Below are 13504 nucleotides of genomic sequence, written 5' to 3' on the forward strand. Positions count from 1 at the left end.
TTTTGTAATGCCTGTGCGACAATATTTTGTTGCATCGGAATTTTTGGAAGGGGCAGGGGTCGGGATCCGGTAAATTTACTATCATGCGTAAAAGAGGAATACAAACGACTCCAGTCAGGAGCTGGAGAAGTTTGTACTCCAGGGGCACAGACTGATGGTGGTGCACCTAATTTCTGACAAGGTGCATGCCTCGTCATAAATTAGGTAAATCCTCCATCAGCGCAGGGGAAACAAAGACCAGTGTAAAAAGCCAGTCTTTGTAAATGACCCCCAACGTCCTTGCTGTGCCTTGCTGGACGTTCTGCCCGGTGGTGCACATCAGCGCCATATCTGCAGAATGTTAATTGAGGGCAGGATGGTGGTGCGAACAAAAAGGACACTGCAAGTACTCGCCATGCGCTGCTCACCAGTAGTCATCTGGGCGCTGCTGGAAAGGTAAGTTTTATAACTTCTTTGCCTCCTGTTAGACATTTACACCCCCACAGCAGCAGCATGTCGGTGGTTTAGTAACTAGAGCTCTGCTGACAGGTTCCAGTACTACGGCAGATGACAGGTCCTCTAACACATCACCAGTAACACTGCATCTTACCTCCGATTAGATAGATGCCACATTCCTTGGCCACGTCTGATAACACCTGCGTGGACGGCCCAGGGATCTTCTCGGCATACTCAGGAAAGAAGTTGGTACCATAAGGAGAATTGAAGCACTCCTAGGAAGAAACAAGGCCACAAAAGCAAGATTATTACTCAATAAATAACTTTCCTTCAAGAGCTGGTGGGGAGATAGCTGGGGGGCACCCTCCCTGCAGCCTCTGCCACATGACCTGGGGGGCGCCCTCCCTGCAGCCTCTGCCACATGACCTGGGGGGCGCCCTCCCTGCAGCCTCTGCCACATGACCTGGGGGGCGCCCTCCCTGCAGCCTCTGCCACATGACTGATAAATGGAGATCAAAGATGTAATAACGAGGCGCCCGGCCATCTTCCCGGGAAATACTTGCATCGCCTGCATAAGGAGCTGTTCAGACAGATTTTCAGGTGACTGGTCACAATGAATCTCAGTAGTCATGGCCGGTTCATCTGAAATAGGCCCGGCACCTTATCAACGCCGTGGGGGATCTTCAAGGACAACCTGCCATCTGTCTTAAGGCTGTATTACACCGCCTGATGTGGTAGATGATTGCTTCCCTCCCGGCAATCGCCTTCTCGCTAGCGGAGGAGACCGCTGCTATTACATGCAGTGATCTCCTCCGCAGCATGGGAAGGGGCGATCGCTATGCCACCGCTCATCCTCATGCTGTATAGTGGTTTGCCGGTGGCAGATTGCTATTAGGCTCCATTCACACGTTCCTAAGTGTGGTCCACATCCGTTCCACAATTGTGCGGAACCATTCATTCTCCATGGGGGCGGAATGGATGCGGAGAGCACACTATGTGCACTTCGCATCCGCATTTCCGGAGCGCGGCCCTGATCTTACGGTCCGCAGCTCCGCAAGAAAAAGGAGATTTTGTATAACTTACCAGTTAAATCTCTTTCTCGCTCTTCCTTGGGGGACACAGACCTTGGGTATAGCTCAGCTCCCTAGGAGGCGTGACACTAAGTAAAACTGTTAAGCCCCTCCTCCATCAGCTATACCCTCAGCCTGGAGATAGAGGCTACCAGTTGCGTGTCCAAGTAGTGAAAGGATAACAACCAATAACGGAAACAACCAGCCAGCAACCCAACGGGGCGCCAAACCATAACCCTGTAACCAAACACAGAAGGGTGGGTGCTGTGTCCCCCAAGGAAGAGCGAGAAAGAGATTTAACTGGTAAGTTATACAAAAATCTCCTTTTCTCGCCCATTTTCCTTGGGGGACACAGACCTTGGGACGTTCAAGAGCAGTCCAAGAAGGGAGGGACCACAAACCCAAGGCGGAACACCACCAGAGCATCAGGAAACCGCTGCCTGCAAAACCAGGCGGCCCAAAGCAGCATCCGCTGATGCATGCGTATGCACTCTATAGAACTTTGTGAAAGTGTGCAGAGAGGACCAAGTGGCTGCTTTGCACAACTGTTCAGCCGAGGCCCGATGCCTCTGCGCCCAGGAAGCTCCGACTGCTCTAGTGGAATGAACAGTGACGCCGAAAGGCGGAGCTCTGCCCTTGGCTCGATAAGCCTCAGACACCGCCAGTTTAATGAAACGGGCAATAGCCACCTTGGAGACCGCCAAACCCTTGCGCGAACCCTCCGGAACCACAAACAGGGAGTCCGTGCGCCGAAAGGATCCGGTGACCTCCAAGTAAATCTTCAACGCCCTGACCACATCCAGACGGTGCAGTTCCCGTTCTCTGGGGTGGGAAGGAGAGGGACAGAGCGACGGAAGGACGATGTCCTCATTGATGTGAAAGGCGGAGACCACCTTTGGCAGGAAGGTCGGGACAGGCCGAAGCACAACCTTATCCTGGTGGAAGATCAGGAAAGGTTCGGAGCAATAAAGAGCCGCTAACTCCGACACCCGTCGGAGAGACGTGATGGCCACAAGAAAGATGACCTTGCAGGACAGAAGGCGAAGGGAGACCTCCCGTAAAGGCTCGAAGGGGGCTGATTGGAGCGCCGAGAGCACCACATTCAGGTCCCAGGAAGGAACTGGAGGGCGGTACGGCGGAACAGAGTGAGCCACCCCTTGTAAGAAGGTCTTAATTGGCCCAAAAGGGGCCAGGGGACGCTGGAGAAGAATAGACAGCGCCGAAATCTGACCCTTCAGAGAACTGAGGCTCAGCCCCAGGTCCAGACCCGACTGGAGGAAGGACAGGATTGTGGGAAGAGAAAACCGGAGAGGTGGGATGCTCCGGGACTCACAGAACCCCAGATAGGACCTCCAAACCCGATAGTAGATCCTAGAGGATATGGGCTTACGAGCACGGATCATGGTGCGGACTACGTCCGCGGAGAAACCCCGTCGCGTTAAGACGGCGGTCTCAATAGCCACGCCGTCAAACGTAGCGAGCCTAAATGCTCGTGGAAGATCGGTCCCTGAGAGAGAAGGTCTTCCCTGGAGGGCAGTGGCCACGGTGCGTCTGCCAACAGCAACATTAGGTCGGCGTACCAAGACCGGCGGGGCCAATCCGGGGCGATTAGAATCGCGGGGACGCCCTCTGCCGCGATCCTCCGAAGAACCCGTGGCAGGAGGGGAAAAGGAGGAAAGACATACAGAAGGGAGAATTCGCGCCACGGAAGGACGAGCGCGTCGGCGCCGTATGCCTTCGGGTCCCGTGCCCTGGCCAGGTATAGGGGGACCTTGTGGTTGAATTTGGAGGCCATGAGGTCCACGTCGGGGCGACCCCAGCGAAGACAAAGGGCTTCGAACACCTCTGGGTGCAGGGACCATTCTCCCGGGTCGATGGTGGACCGGCTGAGGAAATCCGCCGCCCAGTTGTCCACCCCCGGGATGTAAATCGCAGATAAGGCCGGCACGTGCGTCTCCGCCCAGAGGAGAATGAGGGTCACCTCTTGCATCGCTGCAGCGCTGCGAGTGCCTCCCTGATGGTTTATGTATGCCACAGCCGTGGCATTGTCCGATTGGATCCGAACAGGGTGGCCCCTCAGCAGATGGGTCCAGTGTCTGAGGGACAGAAGAATCGCCCTCAGTTCCAGAATATTGATTGGAAGTTTGGACTCCGATAGAGACCAAATGCCCTGGATGGACCGGGGAGGGAAACCCCCCCCCCCCCCCACCCCCGTAAGCTGGCATCGGTGGTAATCACCAGCCAGTTCAGTGGAAGGAAGGACTTCCCCCTTAGAGGGATATGCAACCACCAGCCGAGGGAAGCCCGAGCCAGGGGAGGCAGAAGAAAGGTCCTGTCCAGACTCCTCGGTGATTTGTCCCAGGCCGACAGAATTGCCCTCTGAAAGGTGCGGGATCGGAATTGTGCGAATGGCACCGCTTCGAAACAGGCAACCATCTTTCCCAACAACCGCATGCTGGATCTGAGGGAAGGGCGGTGATGACGGAGGAGACTGCGAACCGACCCGCGAAGGTCCAGACGCTTGTCCGACGGAAGGCGGACCTCCGCCAACTCTGTATCCAGGAGCATCCCCAGGAAGATCAGCCGTCTGGAGGGGGTAAGGGAAGACTTGGGGTGGTTGATAATCCAACCGAACCGCGTCAGGGTCTCCAGAGTGAGTTCCACACTGCCGGATGCCTGAGAGAAGGAGGGTGCCTTGACCAGGATGTCGTCCAAGTATGGGAGAAGAAAAACACTTCTTGAACGTAGAAGGGCCAAGACAGGGGCCAGGACTTTGGTGAACACTCGAGGAGCCGTCGTCAGACCAAAGGGAAGGGCGACGAATTGGAAGTGATCGTCCCCCACCGCGAAGCGCAGGAAGCGGTGATGACATGGAGCAACCGGAACGTGGAGGTATGCATCCTGAATGTCGATTGAGGCCATGAAATCCCCTCTTTCCAGGGAGACCACTGCGGACCTGAGAGACTCCATCCGGAATCTATGCAGTCGGAGAAAACGGTTCAGGCGTTTTAGGTCCAAGATCGGTCGCACTGAGCCTTCCTTCTTGGGAACCACAAAGAGGTTCGAGTAGAACCCCCTGAACCTTTCCGTCGGAGGCACGGGGGCGACGACACCCTCGTCCATCAGAGAGTGAATGGCCGCGAAGAAGGCGGCCGCTCGTACGGGATCCCGCGGAGGACGGGATCGGAAGAAACGGTCTGGCGGAATGGACGCAAATTCGATTTTGTATCCGCAAGATACAATCTCGAGCGCCCATGCGTCTGAGATGTGGGCCCGCCATACGTTCCTGAATAGGAGAAGGCGGCCCCCCACCCGGGTGGGTGGGGGCGCACCTTCAGGCAGAGGGCTGCTGGCCTGTGGGAGCCCGTGCAGGCTGGGACTTGCGCCAGGTAGGTTGCGTCCGAAAAAACGGCTTCTTGCGTCTATCCTGGGCTGGGCCAGAGGAAGAGGAACTGGCCGCGGGTCTAGACCCGGTGGGCTTGCGAAAGGACCGAAAACTGGACGAACCAGCGCGACCACGGGGGGCGCCCTTTGGCCTGGACTGGGGGAGGTGAGTACTCTTCCCACCCGTGGCCTCTGATATAAGTTCGTCCAGACGGGTTCCGAACAGGCGGGAACCCGTGAATGGTAGGCCGGCCAAAGAGCGTTTGGAAGCGGCGTCCGCCGCCCAAACCTTCAGCCAGAGTTCCCTCCTGACAGAAACTGCCAGGGCAGAGGAACGGGCAATGAGGGCACCCGCATCAAGGGAGGCCTCACAGACGAATTTTCCGGCCTGAACAATTAGTTGGACTAAGGAACGGAGGTCCTGAACAGGGACGTCCGACCCCAACTCCTGTTCCAGTTGCAAACCCCATTCAGAGACCGCTTTACCAACCCAGGCGGAGGCAAAGACCGGTCTAAGGGCCGAACCAGAGGCAGTAAATATGGCCTTGGAGAGGGATTCCGTACGACGGTCCTCAACAGACTGGAGGGAAGATCCGTCCTGTACAGGAATAGTAGTGCTTTTGGACAGGCGAGCCACGGGAGGATCAACCTTAGGCGGGGATGTCCACGTGGTCACAGAATCCGCTGGAAAGGGATAACAAATGTCCAGCTTTTTGGGTGTAATAAAGCGGACGTTAGGCCGAGTCCAAGCCTTGGATACCACAGAAGAAAAATCAGCGTGTATGGGAAAAACCTTGGAGGCCTGTTTGGGGCGGAGAAAGGACACGCCGGCCTGTTCAGAGCTGGGGGGGTCATCGTGTAGCTGAAAGGTATCACGGATGCTAGTGATAAGATGCCCCACCGCGGACGCCAATTTGGACGGAAGCTCTGAGTCCATGTCCACGTCCGAATTCGCCAGTTCTCCCTCAGAAAGCGTATCCCTTTGAGAGGATAGACTTGACTGAGCTCGCACGCATGGCGGAGAGAGCGAAGCATCTGGAGAAGATGTGCGCTCAACCCTTGAACGTTTCTGAGTATGCCGGGCCCTGGAAGATTCGCTGGGAGGCAGGGAACCAGTGGGGGCGGCAGAAACGGTAGTCCCAGCGGGTGCGACAGGGATTGTGGCAGCCTGCGGGAGAGGCGGTCTATCCACGAGACGGCCCACTACGTGTGTAAGGCTTTCCACCGCCTGAGACAGAGACCTAGCCCAGTCAGGGGGTTCAGAGGCACCGGGGGGCGCAGCGGGAAGCGGGCCCTGCACCGGGACCTGACATGCAAGGCAATGCGGCTCAGATTGCCCACGCGGAAAAAGTTCCTTACAGGCGGTACAGGCATGGTACCAGGGTTTGGGGGCACCCGTGGGATCTGACATGCTGAAGTGTGGCTGTACTCTAATATAGAGACCACAAAGGGTTATAGCAGCTATGACCAAGAGGGTTAGGAGAGGGTTAACTGTCCTACCAGTGCCTCAGAAGAACGTCAGGAGTAGAGATGGCCCAGATCAGCAGCAGCAGAGAGCAACGAACAGCAGTCAGCCAGCAGATAGCGCCCACAGAAGCCGAGCGATGTACACAGGAGTTTAGAGTCTCCCACCGTGTCCCAGCTTCCTGTCAGGAGTGAGGAAACGCGGGAAACCTCAGCAGAAGCGCGGGGAACAAGCTCCGCCCCTACAGCGCTTGAAATGTCTCCTGAAGGAGAACTTAACTCCGCCCCCAAAATGACGCGCGCGTAAGCCACGCCCCCTGCTGCCGAAAACGCTCTCAGGGCTAAGAAGAAGCCAGAAAATAAAGGGCCCGCAGGCCCCTAGAGTGCGGCGATGTGCCCAGGTGGGTGACCTTTTTGCCACCATGTCCCTTGCTCCGCCGAGCCCGATCTGCCCATGTCGGGCATAAGCCCCGCCCCCCCGCTCTCGGAACGGAGCGGGCGGCGGCGGGAAGGGAGAGAGTATGCCGGGCCCTGAAGAAAGCAGCGTGGGGGGAACGGCGTGGGGGTGCTGAGGATATACCTGAGGGGAGCTGGGGAGGGTCTGCTTGAGCGCTCAGCTCTCAGGGCTAGCGACCACGGGTGCCCCCCTTACCCAGAGGGGTAGATGCTGCAGATAGGGACGGGGTATGGGCTGGAATAGCCATCTCACCGGCCGACGTCTTCACCCTCAGTTCCTTCCAGCAGGGTCGCCCCTTCAGCCACTGGCACCGCAGTGGCAGGAAGCTGGAAGAGGGGCTTGGCGTGCAGGCGACCCCCTAGCTGGCGGGATCCTCCTATTGCTGCCCAGATCCTCCTATTGCTTCTGTGGGGGAGGCAGCAGTGCAGATAAGTTGGCACTGGCGCAGCTCAACCCCGGGAGAGCAGAGAGGTCCATGTGTCTCTGGTATCCCTAGGAAAAAGTAAAATAACAAAATTAGAGGAAAAATAAAATAACAAGGAGAAAACAGCCCTGCAGTAGCAGGGGGTGTCTTGCCTCCTTGGACACTAAGCTAAAACTGGTAGCCTCTATCTCCAGGCTGAGGGTATAGCTGATGGAGGAGGGGCTTAACAGTTTTACTTAGTGTCACGCCTCCTAGGGAGCTGAGCTATACCCAAGGTCTGTGTCCCCCAAGGAAAATGGGCGAGAAATAGAGCATGTCCTATTCTTGTCCGCAGACTTCTCTATTTAGCGCCGGCCATGTGCGGCCCGGTGTAATGCAGATCTGCAATACACCACGGACGTGTGAATGGACCCTTAGACACCACGATCTGCCGCCTGCAAACGTACATTTTTTAACTTGTCAAAAGACTTGGATTGTCTGATGCTCGTTCATCAGGCAATCGGTGGCAGAATTAAACTGCCAGATGATCGCTAACGATCGGTCATGCAAACACTCGTTAGCGATTATCTGCCGAAAAATTGGGCAGTGTAATACAGGCTTCAGTAAATAGTTGAAATAACAATGCAAAGGGAAACTGTGCTGCTCCTCTGTTATTTCGCTGTGAAAGGTATGAAAAAATTAACAACTGGGAGTTACCAGTCTCCTTGTCCCCACACGGTCTGATACGGCCAGCAATGATTGCACAATGGCAGTGCTTTTTTTACGGATGGGACTGGAAACATCCAGTAGTCAGTTTATTCATTAATTCCCAGCAGGAATAACAGTATTCTAAAAACAAAACAAGTTGGGGGAAAAAAAAATACAGAATTTATTGTTGCGAAAAGTAAAGGACTTTGATCACCAAGGGCACTTAGAGAGATGGCACAACATAAAGGTGAAGCAATGGAGTGCGTTTGCTCAGTGTCTGATCTGCGGTCTAGCAAAGAGAACTCATGTAAATAAGATAAGAGGGGAACCTGTATTAGAAAACAAATTCCAGTTTTCTATGCAATTAATATATCTGACTAAGGGCTGCTTCTCACGAGCGAGTCCATTACGGGAATCACGCTCTGTGTGTGAGCCTGATCCTCCCTTCTGTATCTGCAGGAGTGCAGAGCATTATACAGACTTATAATGCTGTGTGTCTCTGCTTGACCTTACTTCTACAGGATCATAGTGGCATAAATCTTCACTATGATCCTGTATCAGTAAGGTCAAGCAGAGACACACAGCATTATAAATCAGTATAAGGCTCTGTTCACACTATGACCATGATTTCTGTTTAGAATGAAGCCAGATTCACTGTTAAGGGTCAGGCGCAGGAGCTGAGCACAGTCCACAGTAGCTGCGTTATACAGAAGACCCACTACCTGCAGTGGCCATTTAACCCCTCAGACACATTTCCGTTCCGTGGAAAGAGAGAACATGTCCTATTATTGCTCGCAAATCACGTTCCGTGGCTCCAGTCAATGGGTCCGCAAAAAAACTGAACACATATGGAAATACATCTGTATCTCTTCCGTTTTGTGGAACTATCTATTGTAAATTTTACACCCAGCCCTATTTTTTTCTATGTAATTACTGTATATGCCATACAGGAAAACAGAACGGAAAAAAACGGAACAGAAACTTAAACACAATGAAAAAAAACGGAACGGATCAGTGAAAACCGGACCGCAAAACACTGAAAAAGCCATACGGTCGTGTGAAAGAGGAGATTATGTATATATCTATCTATATATGTGTAAGCATAAGGGCCTGTGTTGGAGCATCCATTTAGGGCATCTGTCCCAGATTCTACAAAACAGTAGACAAAATATCCTGCACGCAGGACTTTATTCCGGCTAAAAAAACGCTTAAAAAGTGGACTCCTGACGGAAACCATACGGAACAGAACAGAATAAACTAGCGCAGATGTGAACGAGCCATAAATAGCACCGCCACATCCGAAAATATTATAATATCACATTACTGACCCCACCAGGTGAATTTTTTTTTTTAAAAAGCAGAATGCCAGAATTGCATATGAAATGATCAAAAAGTCTTAAATAAAAACTACAGCAGCTCATCCTGCAAATACACAGATAGGTTGAAAAATAAAAAAGTTATGGCTCTTGGAAGGCAGGGAGAAAGTAGGAAAACGTCTCTGCCAAAATGAGTTGCTAAGGGGTTAAAGAGGACGCTCCGGACATGTGATTTTACAAACACTTGGGCTATTCATTAAATAACAACCATGGACTCTGCATTCCGCACCTCTTATTCCTGCGCACCTGCAGGTTCAGGATGGAGACTCACGTTCACACACGGAGCGCGATTCCTGCGATTAACTCACTGCATGATCTAGCAGGCGATTACCGGGAGGGAAGAGTTCCTTCCCAGCAATAGCCTGCTCGTTAGCAGAGGAGACGGCTGCTATTACATTCAGGCATCTCCTCCACAGTATGGAGAGGAGAGGTAGTTATGCCATCGCCCATCCCCATACTGACTAGTTGTTTGCCAGCAGTAGATCGTGAATACACTGTGCGATCAAAAGAGGATTTTTAAAGGTCTTCTGTCACCCCCCCAAAAGTCTCTTTTTTTGGGGGGGGCTAATTAAAATCCTTATACTGCGATTTTTCAATATATAGGGCTCTTATCCTTTTCTGTTGGCTAGTTTCTTTCAAAACGGCACTCTTATAATATGCAAATTACCTCTCTACCAGCAAGTAGGGCGTCTACTTGCTGGTAGCCGCCACATCCTCCTTTAAAAAAAACGGTGACGTCATCGGCGCAGGCGCACTGAGGAAGCGAGCGTCCTTCTCTCAGAGCGCCTGTGCCGAATGAGGTGCAGGCGCGGGATTTGAATTGCAGACAGGGCCAGCCGGAGGAGGAGAGCGCTCGCTGACCCTGTCAATCAGCAGGAGAAGGGGGCGTTTTTTTTAAAGGAGGATGCGGCGGCTACCAGCAAGTAACCGCCCTACTTGCTGGTAGAGAGGTAATTTACATATTATAAAAGTGCAGTTTTTAAAGAAACTAGCCAACAGAAAAAGGGAAGAGCCCTATATATTGAAAAATCGCAGTATAAGGATTTTAATGACTTTTGGGGGGTCACAGAAGCCCTTTAAGCATGCTGGAAGATTCCAATTGCCCAATAAACGAGCATTCGATCCTCGCTGATGTCTAATACAGCCTTAAGATCCATGGACATACTCACGGGCAGGGCCACGATCTGCGCCCCTTGCTGTGCAGCCTGTTTTATCAGCTCAGATGCTCTTTTCAGGTTATCGGATTTCACCGGCGACACCAGGAGCTGCACTAAGGCCACTTTAAATTCTAGGGAGACAAATGGAGGTTTCAGGATCAAAGACGTGCGACGCCATATAGCAGTGTGCCGCGAGGCTGCAATCACACAGAGCAGCTCCAAAATGAAGAAGACTCAAAGAAAGACAGATTTTGTATCCATGTCTGTGTTTAGCTCAAATAATTGCACCAAAAACTGGATGTGGGAATCCAGGCTTCTGCCAGGGGTGAACCAGTGGCATCACCTTATGCCTTATTCACACGTCAGTGTTTGGTCAGTGTTTTCCCATCAGTTATTTTGAGCCACAACCAGAAGTGGAGACGACACAGAGATGAGATATAAGGGAAAGATCTGCTCCTGTTCTGTGTTTAGAGCCGCAGCTGGTTTTGGCTCAAAAAAAACCCCAAAAGAAACAAACACTGACCGAACACTGACGTATGAATGAGGCATTAGGGTCCATTTACACATCCTTATGTGTTTTGCGGACCGCACTACGCCGGCACTATAATAGAAAATGCCCAATATTGTCAGCAATTACGGACAAGAATAGGACATGTTCTATTTTTTTGGGGAACGGAATTGTGGACCCCTAAGTGCGGATCCGCATTTCTGGATCCGGACAGCACATCGTGTGGCCCTATAGAAATGAATGGGTCCGCAATTGCATTCCGCAAAATGCGGAACAGAATTGCGGACTTGTGAATGAGGCATTAGTCTGGATGGAGCCAGTAGATTGCCCTCTAGGCTCTTCTAACAGGCACGGGGCTCAGGCTCGCCCAATAGTATAGACTGCATGGGACTGCTTTTTAGAAGTAGCAAAACCTTAGGCCTCATGCACACGGCCGTCACACTTTGCGGTCCCCAATGCACGGGCACTATCCGTGCGGCTGCCACAACAGATCCAGACCCGTTTTTTAAAGCTGTGCGGAGGCAAGGAGAAAAACCCCACGGAAACACTCCGTAGTGCTTCCATGGGGTTCCGTGCCTCCATAAAATGCGCCAGGCGCATGTGACCTAAGACTCTGTTCATACTATGACTATGGCTTCTGTTTAGAACGGAGCCAGCTCCACTGTTAAGGGGCAGGCTCAGGAGCTGAGCACACACCACGGTAGCTGCGTTACACAGAAGACCCACCACCTGCAGTGGCCATTTAACCCCTCAGACACGATAACAAATGTGGCATCTCAGCAATTAAACATATGGAGGGGGCTTCCTTCTGCAGCCTGACTGCAAACTCCCCAACCCCTCCCAAAGAGCGGAAACTCAAGAGCACAATACAAAAGTACAGCAGTGTACTGTACAACCGATCCAGTGATTGCACGTTCAAGTCCCCTAGAGGGATAGAAAAAAAAAAGTTAAAAAAAAAAAGTTTTAAAAAACAAAATAGAAAAAAAAAAAGTTAAAAACAAACATTTATCATATCTAAAAATAAGAATTTGTGTTGGAGCATCCATTTAGGGTATCTGTCTCAGATTCCACAAAACAGTATACAAACTATCCCGCACACAGGACTTTATTCCGGGTAAAAAAAAAACACTTAAAAAGTGGACCCCTGACGGAAACCAAACGGACCCCATTCTAGTCAAAGGGATCTGTTGGGCTCTGGTGGTTTCACTTCATTGTTCTGCTCCTCTATTGGTGCAGAACAACAGAATAAACTAGCGCAGATGTGAACTAGCCATAAATAGCACCGCCACATCCGAAAATATTATAATATCACATTACTGACCCCACCAGGTGAACGCCTAGTAAAAAAAAAGCACAATGCCAGAACTGCATATGAAATTATCAAAAGGTCTTAGGGTACTTTCACACGTGCGGCAGAGGATCTGGCAGGCAGATCCGGACGCAAACTGATGGCATTTGTCAGACGGATCTGGATGCGGATCCGTCTGACAAATGCATTGAAATACCGGATCTGTCTCTCCGGTGTCATCCGGAAAAAAGGATACGGTATAATTTTTTGCATTTTTAAAGGTCTGAACATGCGCAGACAAGGAAAACCGGATCTGTTTTGCCGGCACTAATACACTTAAATGTAAATTAATGCCGGATCGGGCAAGTGATTAGTATTTTTGGCAGGAGAGAAAACTGCAGCATGCTGCGGTATTTTCTCCATCCAAAAAACGTATGCATTAGGAATGCATTAGAATAAAACTGATCAGTTATTTTCCGGCATTGAGCCCCTAGGACGGAACTCTATGCCGGAAAAGAATAACGCTAGTGTGAAAGTACCCTTAAGTACCCCAAAATGGTACAAATAAAAACTACAGCAGCTCATCCTGCAAATACACAGATCGGCTGAAAAATTTAAAAAAAGTTAAGGCTCTTGGAAGGAAGGGAGAAAGTAGGAAAACGAAAAATGAGTAGGTAAGGGGTTAAGGAGGACGCGGCAGCTCTCCGGACATGTGATTTTAGCAAACACTTGGGCTATTCATTAAATAACAACCGTGGACTCTGCAGTCTGCACCTCTCTTATTCCTGTTGGAAATCTATAAACTGTATAAATAAATTGACAGAACTGCCATATTATGTAGTGTAGAATTATTTGCTAAAACAGGGGTGTGAGGGGAGGTGACAGGATGGGGACACCATGGGGACTGCCACCTGTGGAACTACAACTTCCAGCATGCCATGATGGCACTGACCTACTGGGAGCCCCAGGTTTACTCCCCCTGCTAATATACACCATGTAACCTCAGGTCTGTGTCCCTTCCTCCTCTATGGACACTAGTGTGTGCAGAAATACAGGGAAGAAAAAGGCCGGTAAGTAACCCGTGCGGTAAGTTCCCGGCTCCCCCCGCCAGTGAGGACAGGACCCCACAGCACTGACATACACCCGGGTACTTACTGGCCATGGCTCTAGCAGTCTGCATAATGTGACCTGCCGCAAGCAGTCACACGCTCCTGTCAATCATCCACCAAACCCGGAAGTGGGCGTGCACCTCCG

General features: G+C 51.7%; 1 protein-coding gene across 1 annotated transcript in view; it reads right to left on the minus strand.

The window, feature by feature from the left end:
• The window catches only part of NIT2 (nitrilase family member 2), a 41715-nt gene extending 28211 nt beyond the window's left edge, over nucleotides 1-13504 (minus strand). Inside the window, exons 1-3 of the mRNA XM_044284472.1 lie at nucleotides 13406-13504; nucleotides 10467-10585; nucleotides 590-710 (exon numbers count right to left, since the gene is read on the minus strand). Coding sequence (XP_044140407.1) covers nucleotides 590-710; nucleotides 10467-10585; nucleotides 13406-13430 — 265 coding nt within the window. The 5' untranslated portion in view covers nucleotides 13431-13504. The remainder of the gene's footprint in view (nucleotides 1-589; nucleotides 711-10466; nucleotides 10586-13405) is intronic.

Source organism: Bufo gargarizans, chromosome 3 (assembly GCF_014858855.1).
Source record: "Bufo gargarizans isolate SCDJY-AF-19 chromosome 3, ASM1485885v1, whole genome shotgun sequence".
NCBI classification, from domain to species: domain Eukaryota; kingdom Metazoa; phylum Chordata; class Amphibia; order Anura; family Bufonidae; genus Bufo; species Bufo gargarizans.